General features: G+C 41.6%; 1 protein-coding gene across 2 annotated transcripts; it reads right to left on the bottom strand.

Moving 5' to 3' along the window:
- Positions 1-707: 707 nt before the first annotated feature.
- Positions 708-14947, bottom strand: LOC100469736 (gastric triacylglycerol lipase). 2 transcript variants are annotated; one of them, XM_002914386.2, is made up of 9 exons: positions 14822-14947; positions 14529-14646; positions 13780-13978; positions 12599-12708; positions 8146-8282; positions 6395-6541; positions 4305-4376; positions 3591-3662; positions 708-944 (listed from the first exon to the last, which is right to left on the bottom strand). In XM_002914386.2, the coding sequence occupies exons 1-9, from the start codon at positions 14924-14926 to the stop codon at positions 708-710; spliced, it is 1197 nt and encodes a 398-aa protein (XP_002914432.1). In that variant the 5' UTR covers positions 14927-14947. The 2 variants fall into 2 exon arrangements, with proteins under 2 accessions (XP_002914432.1, XP_034517667.1); XM_034661776.1 differs by having other exon boundaries at positions 13780-13879.
- Between the last annotated feature and the right edge of the window lie 1322 nt (positions 14948-16269).

The following is a 16269-nucleotide window of genomic DNA, read 5'->3' as shown; positions in this document are numbered from 1 at the left end:
TTAAATTATCAGTGGGAATGTTTCTGGATCATGTGTTTGCCAGAATGGTGGCAGTGATGTAAAAAATCTTTTGGTTAGTTGTCACATGTTCTGTAGCCAAGGTCCAGGGATAGGGGGGAAAACAGCAGGAGGGATGGAGAGCACATTTTGTACCCCAACTTCCAGAACCACTTTCCCCTATTTCCCGTTGCTCTTTTCCATCTAGGAAGTGAAAGTGAGTTGACCTTCATTCAGCTGATAGCTTAATTTGCCTTTTCATGGGATTAAATATGAAAAACAGCAAGAAATATCACCAGCGTACGGAGGGAGAGAATGAGCTTCAGCAAGAATAGACCATTGAAAGCAAGGTACTCAATCGCAAGCATGCGCCAGAGGGGTCAGCATTCAATCCCACGACTGTCTTTTGGCAACACTCATGAGTGTCTCACAATCTATGTTGAGTTTAGAAGGTCAATGGGATGGGAGGACTGGAAGAAACATTTCACCTCCCCAGAAATGCGTTCTTTCAAGTGTTTCCAGACCCATCTTAAATGAAAAATAAAAAATGTAAAACTTATTTGACATTCAAAATGACCACTGAAAAGATCATTGATGCGAATATATTTGTGAAGTCAAAATTACAGAAAGAATCCCAAACACAATAGGAAACCATATATGAAAGAAGAACTTATTTTGGAACAATAAATGGATAATTCTTTAAAGAGGAACTACTTATTATTTTCTCCCATCATAGAAACGATTTCGTTGTAAATTACTTGAGGGGCATCCATGGCCCAGATAAAATCCAAGTGATTGTAAGGAGGAATCTTCTTGTGGTAAATGAGGTTGGGGAGTTTGGAAAGCAGTAGGTCAACGTCATGAGGGTCGGCCAACAAGTCATTGCCTCCATTCCACACTGCAATTGGCACATGCATGTCTGTCAAGTTGTAGTAGGGAGGTGTGGGCTAAAACACAAGAGAGAAAGAACCCCAGTGTTTATAGGTAACTGCACTTTAAAGCCCAATACTTATTCCTTGGCTAGAGGATATCGCATTGGCTGATGATTTTTTCTATTGAGGTGTAATTGACATAGAACATTATATTAATTTCAGTTGTGCAACATAATGATTTAATAGATGCATATATTGTGAAATAATCACCCCAGTAAGTCTAGTTAATGTCCATCACCACACATGGTTACAATTTTTTTTTCTTGTGATGAGAACTTTTAAGATCTACTTTCTTGGCAACTTCCAAATATACAATAGAGTATCGTTAATTATAGTCACCATGCTATACATGACATCCTCAGGACTTATTGATTTTATTAACTGATTTTATTAACTTTGTACCTTTTGGCCATCTTCACCCATTTCACCCACTCTGTACCCCCCATACCACTGGCAGCCACCCATCTGTTCTCTGTATCTATGAACTCAGCTGTTGTTTTTGTTTTTAGATTCCACATAAAAGTGAGATCATACAGTATGTGTCTTTTTCCTAGTATAATGCCCTCAAGTTTGATCCATGTTGTTGCACATGGTATAATGGAGTTTTAGAAGGAGATTCTTACCAGTGATTTCTCAGAGAAAGCCACCTTTATCCACAGAGCAAAGTGGATGTGATATGTTTTAGGTCATTGCTTCTCAAACTTGAAAAGGCCTGTGAATCTGCTGGGGATCTTGTTAAAACGAAGATTCTGATTCAGTGCATTGGGGGAAGAGCCGGGATTCTGCATTCCCAGGTGATGCTGATGCTTTTGGTCCTGGACCACGCCTTGAATAGCAAGGCTTTAGATAACAGTTCTTAGAAATTAAAAACTTAGATTTCTGCCCAAGCTCAAGGAAGTGGATTTGATTGGATTCTAACTGTAATTGACTGTTTCTCCCCAGACACTCTAAAGTATGATCTCGAAATGTCTTGAGTCATTTATTTTGGCTTTGTATTGATTTACCAGTATGGTCAATTGATAGGTCAGTCAGTTCATTGAAGGGGTTGTTTTGTTGAATACTTACCTGATTTGTCTAAATATTGGATAAAATTCTGATAAAAGCTATCATCAGTCCCATTTGCTATTTCTAGAAAATCACCATTTACACATAGATTTTAAAGGGGTTTATAAAGCAGGTCAAGGGAATAAGTAAATCACCACCAATGTTACCACTATCCACAGAGAATTTTGTTAGTTTTTTAGCTCATATTCTCAAGAATACTAATCCAATATACTCAGTTTTTCTATATTCTCACCTTATAGAATAGCCAACTTGTCATAGCAAAATATTTCATCATCTATGATTTTTCATAGTATTTGAACACTTTATTATAGTGGAGAAAAGGATAAAGCATGGAGAATATCCATAATAATAAACCTACTTTCCTTTATTCATGCTCCATTGTTCAAAGAGTTTTCTAGATGGTAGATTCTGGCTCTTAATTAGCGTCAGTGATCAGTTAGTTGAAGACCATCTGTGCTGTTTTATGGCTCGGCTGGAGGAGGGTGGGCTTGGGATTTGTTATTTCAGGTCCTCTAAGATGAATGCCTCTCATTACTGGTAGTAGAGCCCAGTAGAAAGGTAGATGCAAAGAATGACTGTGTTTTGAGGGTTTGAGGAGGCAATGGTTGGGGGAAAAGTGTTTTCCACAATGTTTGATCTGATGGTGCCTCTTTGAAGACATCAAAAAATGTCAAAAAAAGGGGGGCATCTTTGCTACACCTAAGATATTGTGGTGAAGAGATAGAAATCCCTCCTAAACATCGAGTCATGGAAGCAGATGAAAAAAAGTAGAGCTCCTCGGCCAACACTTGGGTGGGAAATTTGGGGTGGGATAAGAAGGATGGGGAGAAGATTACAAAACCTGCAGAGCAGCCCTCCATTCAAATGTAGCCAGTATGGTCTGAGGGTGTACCCTGAGCTGAAGGCTGCAGACGTTGCCTCATTCCATATCTGGGTGGAGAGATGAAGAAATTTCTGTCTGAACGCCTATGGGGCCCCAGACAGGATGAACCCAAAGCCTGACTTCTTTGTGTAGCTGCAAGTGCAAGGGGTGGCTAGTATGTCTGCCCCTCCAACAAGGCCCCTGTAGGCTGAGGAATAGCTCCAGCTGTGACCTGTGAGCTCACCATCCTAACATCTTACCTTTGGGAATATGGTTGAATCACTTCTCTGGCTGTTGACAAAGGAGGAGCTATTGTTTAAGAAGACCAGCGATTCCAGCTTTATCTCATGAACAATTTGAATTATTGGCTTGTTGTATCAGTGAATTGCACTTCTGAAAGGAGAGGACCACGTCCTGGGTGGCTGGGATACAGGGCAGGGCTATGTAAGGGGGTGAGGGGTGATGTGTTCTAGTAGGTTCTCACACACTGTGGTGTGGTACCCTGAGTGCAGCAGCTGGAGCAGAGTGCACAGAGGGAGAATGGAGACGGGGTGATGTCTGGCATGATGAAGGGATTCCAAGGAAATTACTATCTAATTTCTAATTTCCTTAAGGATGAGTCTGGGCACTAACATTCCTTTGAAAAATCTATGCACTATTATTGTAATTTCACCTTTAACATTTTATATCTTTGTCTTTCAAAATGTGAACAATTTCAACTTTAAGAAACTTACCTGATGATAATGCAACATGTTCTGAGCTGGGCTGCCCCAGTCAAAAGCTTGGAACTGCCCGGACCTAACGGCCTAATGTAGAAATGAAGAACACAGGAAATAAAAACTCTCCTTGCTATGTGAAAAACAAAATCTAAATCCTCCCAGGTAGTTTACTTTCAATTTAAACAATTTTTGAAAAACATTTTTCTCCTTCCAGAACCCAAGACTGTTGGTCATCCAGGACCAGATATTTATGCAAGTTTAAATGTGGCTTTGCTTGAAATACTTTTTTTTCTCACGTGTCAAGTCATAAAAAAATCATTCATTTCTTTGTTACCCAAAGTGACTGTTTACATAGGATTTTATTTTTTTAGAGAGAGAGAATGCACTCACACGAGAGGGGAGGGAGGGGCAGGAGGAGAGGAAGAGAGGGAGAATCTTAAGCAGGTTCAGTGTTCAGGGAAGAGCCTGATGCAGGGCTTGATCTCATGACCCCAAGATCATGACCTGAGCCGAAATCAAGAGTCAGAAGCTTGATCAACTTTACCACCCAGGAGTCCCTCAGAGGATTTTCGTTCACATGGACTGATAGTTATTTTCAGTTGGTAGCCACATGCCAGAAAAATTCCCTCCCAGGAGCACTTGACAGAGTATTTTGAGAATGCTCTTTAGGGACAGTGCCAAGGTTTCAGGTACACAAAAGATGTTTTAATGGCATTTGAGAAATGATACCTGGGACCAGTGGAGGACGTCCTGAACCGATGTTCCCGCTGGATTATGTGATAGGTACACATCCAAGCGACTCTAGAAAGCAAAGGCACACAAAGATATATATTTGGTTCCTTAAAAACAGCTAAGATATCAATTTTTCTGATCCAGGTCAATTGCCTCAGGGCAGCGTCTGCCAAAGGAGCCAAGCAACACAGTTGTATGCTGCTTTAGACCTTGCAAAACATAATTGCATGAGCCAGCTTGTTTGATTTGTAGCCACTCAAGGAGGAGAGCTCATCGTCCCTTTTATCAAAATGGGAATCGGGGTTCAGAGAAGTTTCGAGAAATGTCCAATGTCATGCAGCTCGTATCAGGTGGAGCCAGAGACTTTAATCTAGATCTCTAACTTCTCAGCTTTCATTCTTCTCTACCCAGTGTTGGGTGCAGTAAATGTAATGTCCACCCATAAGCTTCATGTTTTGCAGACCTATATATGCATATATAACAAGATATATGTATGTATACATCATATATGTGATAGCATGTATGTATAGGGTATTTACAATCATGCCATCCTGTTACCTTATCAGTGCCCAACCCACCATAATCAGACTCCAGACAACAAACCGAAATCCATGTCTCAGCTTGTAGACACTAGTTCATAGTGGGTCTTAGTGCCACTGTATAAAGGACCACGGCTAGGGTCAAACAAATTGACCATCATCATAGAAGAATGAATAATGAATGAATGAATAATGTTCATGCAGAAGGATGAAATCTCTAATTTCCTTGGCTCCTCATGTCTCTATTTACCATGATTTTTGTCAGAGGGCTCTTATGGATGGAATGCAGTACTCTATTCTGCCTTTTCTTAGCGTGACAAGGGTAGACCGCTTTTTCATACTCCACATACAAAATGGCAGACATTCTCAGAGCCATGGAGAAGGACTCATTTGCAAGACAGAAGGATGAGACTTTTATTTACCATCCAAAATAGAAACTAAGGGAAGTTCCCTTTCTTCATATATGTTTTTAAAATATCCACAGATTCCAACCAGCATTGAGAAAGAGAACTGGATGTCCTTGATTTCCATGAAGGCAACGGTGTTTTCACCGTTGTGTTCTCAGTAGCTACAACACTTAGTAGTGCCCCAATAAATATTGTTTAGTGAGTAGGTACCTGGAGGTAGAATTATACCTTCTTATCAATGAACTTCATTTTCTTAGGTGTTCAAGGGTATATAACTAAACCGATAATTCTGAGTGAGGATAATTGTCAGTATATAATAGTATTAGTAGGAAAACGTATGCTATTACTATGAGCCATATGCTTTGAACTATGTTCTCTATGCTTTACATATGCTAGTTAATTTAATCTCCACAATAATACATTTTGGGGACAAGGAAACCAAGACAGATGAGTGTAACTCAGCTCCAAAGATAGGATTTGAATTGAGGCTCTTAACCTGAATCCATACTCTTAACTACTCTTGATACTGCACTTTGTCATATATGTTTTAAAACCCAAACCCAATTAAAAGCAAGGGAAATAGATAAAGAATATGGACAAAACTAATATAAATAGTTGCTTTGAGCATTAAGAACATTCATTTAATGGCTAGACATTAGCAGAGGAGCCTGCCGAAATATACGGTTCAATGCCTCCCCTCACAGAATATAAGTGTTACATCAATTACCTCGGGGCTCAGAAGTGAGCAGTGAGCACTACCTACTATTTTTTCTACATGCTGTTTACTTTAGGCGGCACTTGGGTGACAGTAGGGAGCTGGAGGGAACAAAACTGGAAGTAATGATGTGACTTCCCTTGGGCTTACATACATGGCCAGACACAATTCCGAAGCTACTCCTAGTTTTTTGGTTTTGGTTTTAAGTAGACTCCACACCCAGCATGGAGCCCAACGTGGGGCTTGAACTCACAACCCTCAGATCAAGACCTGAACTGAGATGAAGAATTGGATGCTTAACCAACTGAGCCACCCAGGTGACCCACTACTCCTAGTTTTTTAAAGCACCTTGTCTAAGTGATGGTAGGACAAGTCATCAAAATGTTGCTCGAAATATTCAGAATAGAAATGCCAAGGCATACAAACCATGTTCAAGTTCTTAGCGTCATATCCACAAATGATGAATAAGGCATTGCTGCAGAGGAGATCCACTGTCCCACGGGAGCACACCTCAGTAGCAAGAAATTGATCAAAAAAGTGGTGTGGGTAGAATATTTTGTTACCAAAGATAAGCTGAAAAAGAAAAGCATCGGTAGAGGTTTGCAAAAATTAAGCAGTGGAGAACTCATTGATTTGTCTAGTTTACTGGTATAGGTGTGACCAGGCTGATGAGATTTTCCTATTTCTTTATGTTGTTTTGGGAATTTCAAATACTTTTTCTCATTTAATTCCCACAATAAAGTTGGGGAATGGACAGGGCAGAGTATCAATATTGAATATTTATTGTTCCATTGAGAAACGTCGTGGCTGCCAAGAAGAAGTATAAGACACAAAGAGTTACAGTCTAGTTGGGCTAATAAGCATTATGAAATAAAATGAAATAAAATCATAAAACATGGCAGGATGTCATAACTAAGTGCCAAGATGTGTGATTTCAGCAAAAACATGGAAAGATCAGGAGCAGAAATGGTGACTCAGCCATATTTTCAGCAAAGCCTTTGGGAAGACAATGATGTTGGGTAGTTTGATTATTGAAAGGATTTGCCTCAACTCTTCTTGAGGAAAATAGACATTTAGTTATCCCTATATTATACATGAGCAAACAGGATGCTAAGAACATAGTTGGGATCTGTGCTAACTAGAAGTGACTATAAAGTTCATAAATTCTTTAAAGCTAGCATTTTGACCCAAGCCTCAAGCCTCTGACTTAAGGTCTAACACTTTTTATTATTATTTTTAAACCAACAGATTGCCTATCAGAAAATCTGAACACAGTAGGAAAGGAAAGCCTGCATCAATGCAGCCAGTAATCATACTCAAGGTCACCACAAATTTTCACGTTTTGAACAAAAGCTTTACTAACGTAGTTTGACCCTAGATAAAGTCTCAGGCTTTCGACACACAAGTTAGCTCAGAGTGAAAAGAAATGAATAGTACACGACCACGGAAGGAAATAGCATCATTACTTTTTAGAGCCTGCAGTACAACTGTTCGAAAGGAAGCTGTGTCTGTGTCTGTGTGCGTTGGTTTCGGTAGGTGGGAGAAGTAGGTGATTAAGTGTTGGAAAAACAAAGATATTAATTCCCTCCAGTGTATGCCTATTATGCAGACACTTAATATTTCTGGCTTCTTGCAATGCACACTCCTGCCCTCTGGAACCCCATTTAAAGGGGAAGCTCTTAGGAAAAGGTTTGGAAAGCCAAGGGCATTTGATGAAGTGTCTCAAGGTCCTTGCCTCACGGAGCGTTGCTTTCCTTCCCCTCTTTCTCCTTTTCCCTCTCCTTCGCTTTCTTTTCCACCCTTTCCCCTTCCTGGTTTTCTTGGTGCAGGTTGTTTAGGCTTCTTTTTTGGCCGTTTGGTTTTGTTATTTCCTCATCCCTGAATCGTGGTTTTCATGCAGCTACGAAGGAAACGAAACGTCTGTGAAGGGAACCAACACTCCCTGTGTTGCTAGCCCGTATAAAGCAATCGAGAATGCAGAGGTAAAGGGGGATGTCAGCGGCTGCAACGGGGATTCAGCCACGGTCACCGCCAGTCAAGAGATACAACACGCATGCGCACAGCTCCGTTCTTGGCCAGAAACATGGCCGTCTGCGCGGTGTTCCTGTTATCTTTCCATCACTCTGAGACCCACGGACAACCCGGTATCTTAGATTCAGTTAAGCAGAATCACATACCTTGAAGAGGAATGTAGGAAGAAGCATGAGTTCTTTTAGCAGGGATTTGGTGTACTTCACAGTGGTAACTGGAGCTAATGCATAGAAGGTTTTGATTTTTTTCGCCAGCTTGGGATTGGTAGAAAAGGCGATAAAACCTAAAACAGAACAAGGAACCAGTGAAGAAAGTGTGTGTGTGTGTGTGTGTGTGTGGTGTGTGTGTGTGTGTTTTACAAGTGTGATATTATTTTGGATTTACTCAGAGTGCCGTTTACTAAGAGAGAGAAACTGACCACCTCTGCTTGGTCAGAGCAATCAGATTTTAGCATATTTGTTTTATTTTCATAGATTCTCTTTGGGAACATGAGGCTAGAACTTGTAAAAAGTTAAAATAAATTCTTTGATGTGACGTTAGAAAACAGGCCAACTTTAGGATTTGCTTGGGTGGCGAAGGGTTATTTATACGACATATAGGTTTTGATGAGTTCAAATTCGTGTCATCACAGTAAGATGATTAATTAACATTTAATATGAGTAGGGTATGTAAGTGGGAAGATTGAAAAAGTTTTAAACCTGACCAAACATGATTTGAATCTTGGCTATGTGGTTTACTAGATTTGTTCCCTTGGACAGGTCACCTAAGCACTAAAAGCCTCATTTTCCTCATCTGAAACATGGGGCTAAAAATAATGAGTGCTCCAGTAGGTTTTTTAGGAACCAAGTGAAGTGAATTATAGGAAGTATTTACTAGGACACTAGGCACATTTACTAGGACACTGGACAAGTGACTAGACACAATAATTCAAACATCTACGCACAGTAAATATACTCAGTTCTTGTCTGTAATTAATTAGCCTTATGAACGGTAGCACATTAGTAGACTGGAATGTGATCAAAGAGTTATTAAGCTACACTCAATACAATCAAACTATATAGGATAATCTTTCCCCATGGTTAATAATGGCATATTGATTAGATGTAAGAATGGCCTGAAAAAAAAAAGACTTTCAAATGAATGTAAACAGCTACCTCACGTGCCTTAGCCTAATTCTGCTTGAGGAAGAATGTGTTTATTAAGGGATTCTTTACCCGATTGCCTAATTCTGCAGATTACAGCCAGACTATCACCCAGAGAAAGCAAGAATCACATATGAAGAGTTTGTGTAGGTCCCCACACTGTCCGGACAGGTAACTTCTCAGAATACACTTGCTTGCTCAGAATAAAAAATCCTATTTGAGACACAATCCTAACAGGGATCTTATCTGACCTCCCAGTACGCAGAAGATTGGAAGATGCAAATTCAAAGCAGAAACACCTTCCAGAAATCTATGAGTGTGGTGACAGCAATGACAAGTTATCCATTAGTGACAAAGAAGAATGGAATGTTCAAAATTCAAATGACTCCAAAGAGTGGTGGTTTGGAGTCGTTTAGTGTCAGTTCTACTCATCTCAATAAATCCTAGGAAATTGTTACATTGCATCTTGAGGCAAAAATTTTATAACCCTGGATCACTGGGGAAAGGTTAAGCTCTGTTCAATGTGTGCTATTTAAAAAAGCGACATTAAGTTAAGACAGTTTTCCCTTCAAAAAGATGAAATTTTTGTATGGTTTTGGAAATCAAAGGAGTCAGTTTTAGTAATCTAGAACATCTCCCCTTTTTCAACAAAGGGTTTTGAGGGGTGCCTCGGTGGCCCAGTTGGTTGAGTGTCAGACTCTTGGGTTTGGCTCAGGTCATGATCTCGGGGTTGTGATATTGAGCCCCTGTGGGGCTCCATGCTCTGTGGGGAGTGTGCTTGAGATTCTCTCTCTCCTCCCTCTCCCCCTCTCCCCGCATGAGCATGCACGCTCTTTCTAAAATAAATAAATAAATTTAAAAAAAAAAAGGATTTTGAGCCGATTGTTGACCACGTGTGACTGACGCTGTGCTGTCCCACCCGGATTCCTCTTCATGTCTGAGGCATTTATTCAACCCCAGAGGTGGGGAAGTTTGTGACTTCTCTCTGATTTTGTTTTTTTTGCTCAAGAGAATCCAAGGTTCTCAAAGAATTCAAGAGAATCCCTTCCCAGGGCAGTCTGCATTGAATGGCTGGTCAGCAAGTGGGTAAAAAGGCCCAGCCACCTAGTCCCACTCAACGACTCTGAAAAGCCATCCCATCCAGAGTTGGCAGAGACCTTTTTGGGACTGTGTTACGTCCTGGCTTCTTCCTCTGCCCAGTCTCACTTTTCTGCCCTTTACCCTAGCAGTGTTTATTTATAAAACACCCTGAATACTAATCCTCATCTCCTTGGGAACATGACCTATGACGTAACGACAAAGGACACTGGGAAGCTCTTTGTCACTGACGTTTTTCTTTAAAATTCTATACATGAGGGGCTCCTGGGTGGCTCAGTCGGTTAAGTGTCTGCCTTTGGCTCAAATCATGATCTCAGGGTCCTGGGATTGAGCCCCCCCTGCTCGGCAGGGAGTCTGCTTCTCCTTCTGCTCACTCATGCTTTCTCTCTCTCTCAAATAAATAAATAAAGTCTTTAGAATTCTATAGGTGAGATCCATGCACCCACCACCAAGTTCATCCACTTCCCTGCATAGATGTCTACATAGGACATTCTGATCGCTTAGCTTCATGGCAGGGACTCGGGTCATCAGCTGAAAGTAGGGATTACTGTAAAAACACATCAGTATTCCTCCTCTGTGACCCCTTCTTCCCCTTCTGCTTCCACCCTTTTCCTTCCCTTTATAGCTTTCTCTCGTGTGCTCTTGAACTCACGTGATTATGCTTTCACCCCAACCACTCCACAGATGTTGCTGTTAGGAAGGTTCCCAACACCTGTCCGGCTGCCAAATCCAATGGTCCCTTCTTAAACTTCAGCGCACGTGACTCATCAATAGCCTCTTCCACAGCTGACCACCTTCTCCTTCTTAAAACATGTTCTCCCCTTGACTTCCAGAACACCAGGTGCTCCTGGCTTCCCTCATAGCACTGTCGCCATGACTTCCCAGCTTCTTTGTCTGATTCTTCCTCATCTTCTAAATTAAGAGCGGCCCCCGGCTTGGTCCTTGGGCTTCTCCTCTTTCCTGTCTGAACTCACTCCACTGGTTATTGCATCCTGTCTCACATACATTTTATGTTTTCAGTCCAGTCCTCTCCCCTGAATTCCAGATTTGTATCATTACTCGACTGCTTGGCCCTCCGCTTAGATCTCCAACACATATCTGACACCCAACATCGAGAAAATAGAGCCCCTGTTCCCCGGTACCATATCAGCCCTTCTCACAGCTGTCCCCCTTGTGGGCTGGGTATCTACATCCTCCAGGTACTTAGGCCACAAATCTTGTGTCATCCTTGGCTCCTCTCTTTCCCTTACACCCCATATCCAATGTGGAGGCAAGTCCTGTAGGTTCCACCTCCAGAACACATCTAGAACCTAACCGTTTGCCACAGCTACCCACCCGCATCCAGGTCACCATCAAACCTCGCGTGGGTTACTCGAAGAGTCTTCTATCTAGTTCCTCTACCCGGCCCTTGCTCCCGTCATCAACTGGGGGGGATCCTGTTAATGGGGCCATGTAACTTCTAATCCTGTTGAGGATCCTGAGGTCAGATCCTGGAAATCCTGTCTTCAAAACTGTGCTGTGGTTTCCCTTTCTACTGAGAGTAAAAGCTGAAATCCCTACAACAGCCAAAAGCCCTGAACAGTCCGCCCTCCTTAGACCATGTCCCCATCTTGTCTCTTGCATTGTGTCTGACTCAGCTGCACAATGAATCATTTCATCGCCATTCCTTGAACAGGCTGCAACCTCAGACCCTTTGCACTTGCCGTTCCCTCTTCACAGAGCATCAGTCTTTCAGGCATACACATGACTCACTCCCCACCCCCTCCACCTCCTTCACGCCTTTACTCAGAGAGTGCCGGTGGTATTCTCTATCTGAACTCGCTGTGCCCCCTCTGATGTTCCCTAATAGCCTTTCCTGGTTTATTTGTTTCCCATAACATTACCATTATCTAACCTACTCTATATTTTACTTTTTAATCCTCTTTACTTTCTCTGCCTCCCCGCTAGAGTATCTGTGGCACAAGGACGGAAATTTTCATCTACTTTATTTATTGCTATATTCTTAGGACACATTGTAGGTGCTCCATAAATGTGGTTGAATGGATGGATGAAGTTCAGTTCAGAGGCCAGCAGGTGCAATGTCTCAGAGCATGGGCTTGGGAGTCAGATTGCCTGAGCTGGTACCTGAGCTACCCTATTTGTCCTTCCTGTGTTACCTTGCACAAATTATTTACCCTCCTGTTTTGTTTCCCCATCTATACAATAGAAATGATAATTGTCCCTATATCACTGCATTGTTGTAGCCGTTCCTTTATATGATGAACGGAAAGCAGTTGGCACGGTGACCAACATGCCTGCGTAACCCCTGGAAGGGGGGTCTATACAAACAAAACCACCTGTTTCAGCTGCTTTTACCTACCAATGGTGGTGCCCTGGGAATGGCCAACATAATGTAGCTTATCCTGCCCAGTTTTCTTTAAAATGAAGTCAATCGTGGCTGGAAGGTCATATTTAGCCATCTCATCAAAGCTGCAAGAAAAAAGAAGACAAAACTGAATCATTTCCTTGCCATAATTTCTAAAAGTCGAGCCTATTTATAGCTAAGCCTCTCTCTGAGAAACAGAAAACTGGATTCTCTAAGTGTTCCTGCTTATAGACCATTAGTTCGTGTCAGGTGCTTTGGGGGGTGGGTGGCTCCTTGTCAACAGCTGACGTCATTTCTGAAGCAGAGCATTACAGCTGCAACTTAATCCAAACAAGATAGCGTCTGTAGGTGGGGATTCTTTCTTTCCCTAAAAATGAATGTCAGATTTAATCATCATTTGTATGCAGTGTTCCTTTGCCAATTGAGATGAGTCATACCGCTCTCTCTTTTACTCCCCAGAGATCGGCCAGAATGATCTTTTGAAAATGAAAACGGGATTCTGCCACTGCCTTGTAGGAAACTGTTCAGTGGCTTCTCCCATTGTGTGCAGGGTGAGCTCCGAGTCCCTTAGCACGGCCCGTGGAGCCCGCCTGACCGGTCTCTCTTTTTCACCACCTCGGAGACCCAGGACTCCAAGCTCTTCTGTGCCTCAGGAGTGTCACAGAGACCTCTTCTGTTCCCCCTTCCATCAGCAATTTCCAGGAATGGGCACAAGAGGGCCGGAGATAGGAAACCTTTGAAAATCTTTCCATGGTGTCTGTATTTTACTCCCCTCTCCCCTCCTCACTATTGATGGTGAATCGAGTTCCTGAACCCCCAACTGAGTTTGGACATCCTCCCAAATCTCCATGGATGTTCCTTTTGGAACCTTCTGAAAGTAGTGAATTTCCTTGCTTTGGTCATTTCACTCATTCTATTTGGAAAAGCATATTCAGGGAATTTGCTAATAATGCGTCCTGAGATCATAGAAAATGTGGAGGAAAAGTTCCCCTTGGGCTGAGATGTATGGAAGAATCCAAGAAGGGATTAGAATAAAAATGACTTGCTTTTTTTCCTGCTGAGAGTGTGATCGGTGAAAATGGGACTGGATTGGAATATACACACAGGGATACCCATGCTTTTAAAACTCAATGTTTATTTCTCATTGTCCATCTTTACTTGTCCTTTTTCTTTACCTGAAAGCCCAAAATTCAACTGAGTCTGGAGAGAAGTATAGGTTTCTCCTGGCCCAGGTGTTCCCTCTGCTGTTCCCCAGCCACACGTCATAGCCGGCATCTGCCAGAATGAAGGCCAAGCTGTTGTTGGGCAGGTTGGAAATCCAGTTTGTGGCTGATGCGAGCAAACCGTGCTGCAAAAACGCAATGGGTCTCTGGCCTGAGGGAGAAAATCATATCCAAGCCTTACACACTTGTTCTTCATTCTCAGATAAACACGAAGACAGAAATAGGCTTTCAGACGACTAGAATTAAATACATTTGCTTGATTGAGTTGAATACTTGAATCTTAATTATGGTTCTCAAGTGACACAACATATCAGATTGTGCATTTTAAACATGTGTGGTTTATTATATGCCAGTTATACCTCAGAAAGCTATTGAGAAACTTATATTCCAAGGAATTCAGTGAGTTAGGCACCTTTGCCAGGACTTCCAGTTCAATACCCTCTGGAGAGTTCTAGCATTGCACTTATCACATGTTATTATAACCACCTGTTTGTGCATCCCATTGACTTGACGGTGATCTCTCTGAAGACTGGAGATAAGGTTTCATCATTGTTGCATTTCCAGAATGAGCAAGACTCATTAAGTCCTTAGGGAGAAATGAAAGAAGGAAGGCAGGAAGGAAAGAAACAAGGATGGAATGAAGGGAAGAAAAGAGAGTGGGGAAGAGGAAGGGAGAAAAAGGAAGGGAGGGAGGATTATACCTATATTCTCTGAATTTTTCTTCCCATAAGGAATTCTGTTGATCCCAAGGATATAACCGTCTTCAGTCACGACATCATACTCTTCACTTGGGTATCCCCAGTAGGAGATCATCTGACTCTGACGAAGAAAAACAGAGCTTTCAGTTTTAGTTGAGTTTTTAAATGCATCTAGTAAGTAGATGTTGTTAGTCATTCTTGATCGGTCATGTAAAAGCTTCAACTCGCCATGACTCTAAGCCATGGTAGTAGCTCTTGGTTCCATAGGTTCCCCACCCCCAACCCTGGTAACTTACAATATTCATAGTCACTTCAGGGCTTGTAGGATGCAATTTTCCAAAGTAACCATGTGTAGTTCCAAGTGCAGCTATCAAACTTGCCATTGTTAATAGGAACCGCATTTTGGTCTTGTCTGAAACAGAAGAGTAACGAGTGCCATGGTTAGCCCATCACACTTTCATAATACTTGTCTTTTTTAATGCTTTTTTTTTTTTTTTTTTTAAGATTTTATTTATTTATTTGACAGAGATAGCGACAGCCAGCGAGAGAGGGAACACAAGCAGGGGGAGTGAGAGAGGAAGAAGCAGGCTCATAGCAGAGGAGCCTGATGTGGGGCTCGATCCCATAACGCCGGGATCACGCCCTGAGCCGAAGGCAGGCGCTTAACCGCTGTCACCCAGGCGCCCCATAATACTTGTCTTTTATACTAATTTTACCTTTATGCAAAGTCGAGAAAGGCTTAGGTCTGATCATATTCTCTTGGGCAATAAACTGGGATGTGAAGATGTCAGTGTAGGTATTTTAATGCTTCACATGTTTTCACTCTACTTGTTTCCCCTTAAGAACGTTTTCCACTTGGTTTTCAAGTCATAGTGAGCTAAACTTAATTGATAAAAATGTCTTCTAATTGTCTGGCACAATATTATATTCTTATTATGCCTTATGTTTAAGGCTTTTGCCAACTTATTTTGAAAGCCCAAAGTCATGTGTGTGTGTGTGGGGGGCATGGCGTGAACATTTGCTTCTTCGAGATTCAATCTCAATACAACATGCATTCACACCCATCATGATGTTTTTAATATTGCTTATGATAGCCACTCCATAAAAATTTATTAATTTGAGGTAATTATATGGACTTAAAAGCTGCTACCACCTGCTCAGAATGTTACCATAACTAGACTAATGCAGGCGTTTAATTTCGGCAAAGGTTTGCTCTTTTGATTTTTTGCTGATATATTACCTAAGTAATATTATTATTATTGTATATTATTATTATATTATTAATTTATCAATAACATGTTAGATGGTACACTAACTTTGTTTACAAGTATCTAACAACTAAGAGGAAAATCAGTATCATGATTTTAAAAAATTTTGGTAATTTTCCAATTCAACCCCTTCATATTTTACGGGTAAGAAACAACAACCCACTTCTCGGATAAGTTAATGATAATTTCAAGGGGGCCAAATCAGTGCTATTGTTTACATGATCAGTCTTTCACATAACTGCTCTATCAAATGTGGTAGGCTTTTATAAGCTATTTTAAAAAGTCAAAAAAACAGGGAGGCCTGGGTGGCACAGTTGGTTAACTGTCTGATTCTTGGATTTGGCTCAGGTCGCAATCTCAGGGGGGTGAGATGGAGCCCTTCAGGCTCCACGTGCAGTGGGGAGTCTGCTTGAGATTCTCTCTCCTTCCAACTCTGCCCCTCCTGCTTGTGCTCTCTCTCTTACTCTCTCTAAAAT

This window comes from Ailuropoda melanoleuca, chromosome 6 (genome assembly GCF_002007445.2).
Source record: "Ailuropoda melanoleuca isolate Jingjing chromosome 6, ASM200744v2, whole genome shotgun sequence".
NCBI classification, from domain to species: Eukaryota; Metazoa; Chordata; class Mammalia; order Carnivora; family Ursidae; genus Ailuropoda; species Ailuropoda melanoleuca.
This window is presented reverse-complemented; position numbering and strand designations above follow the sequence as displayed.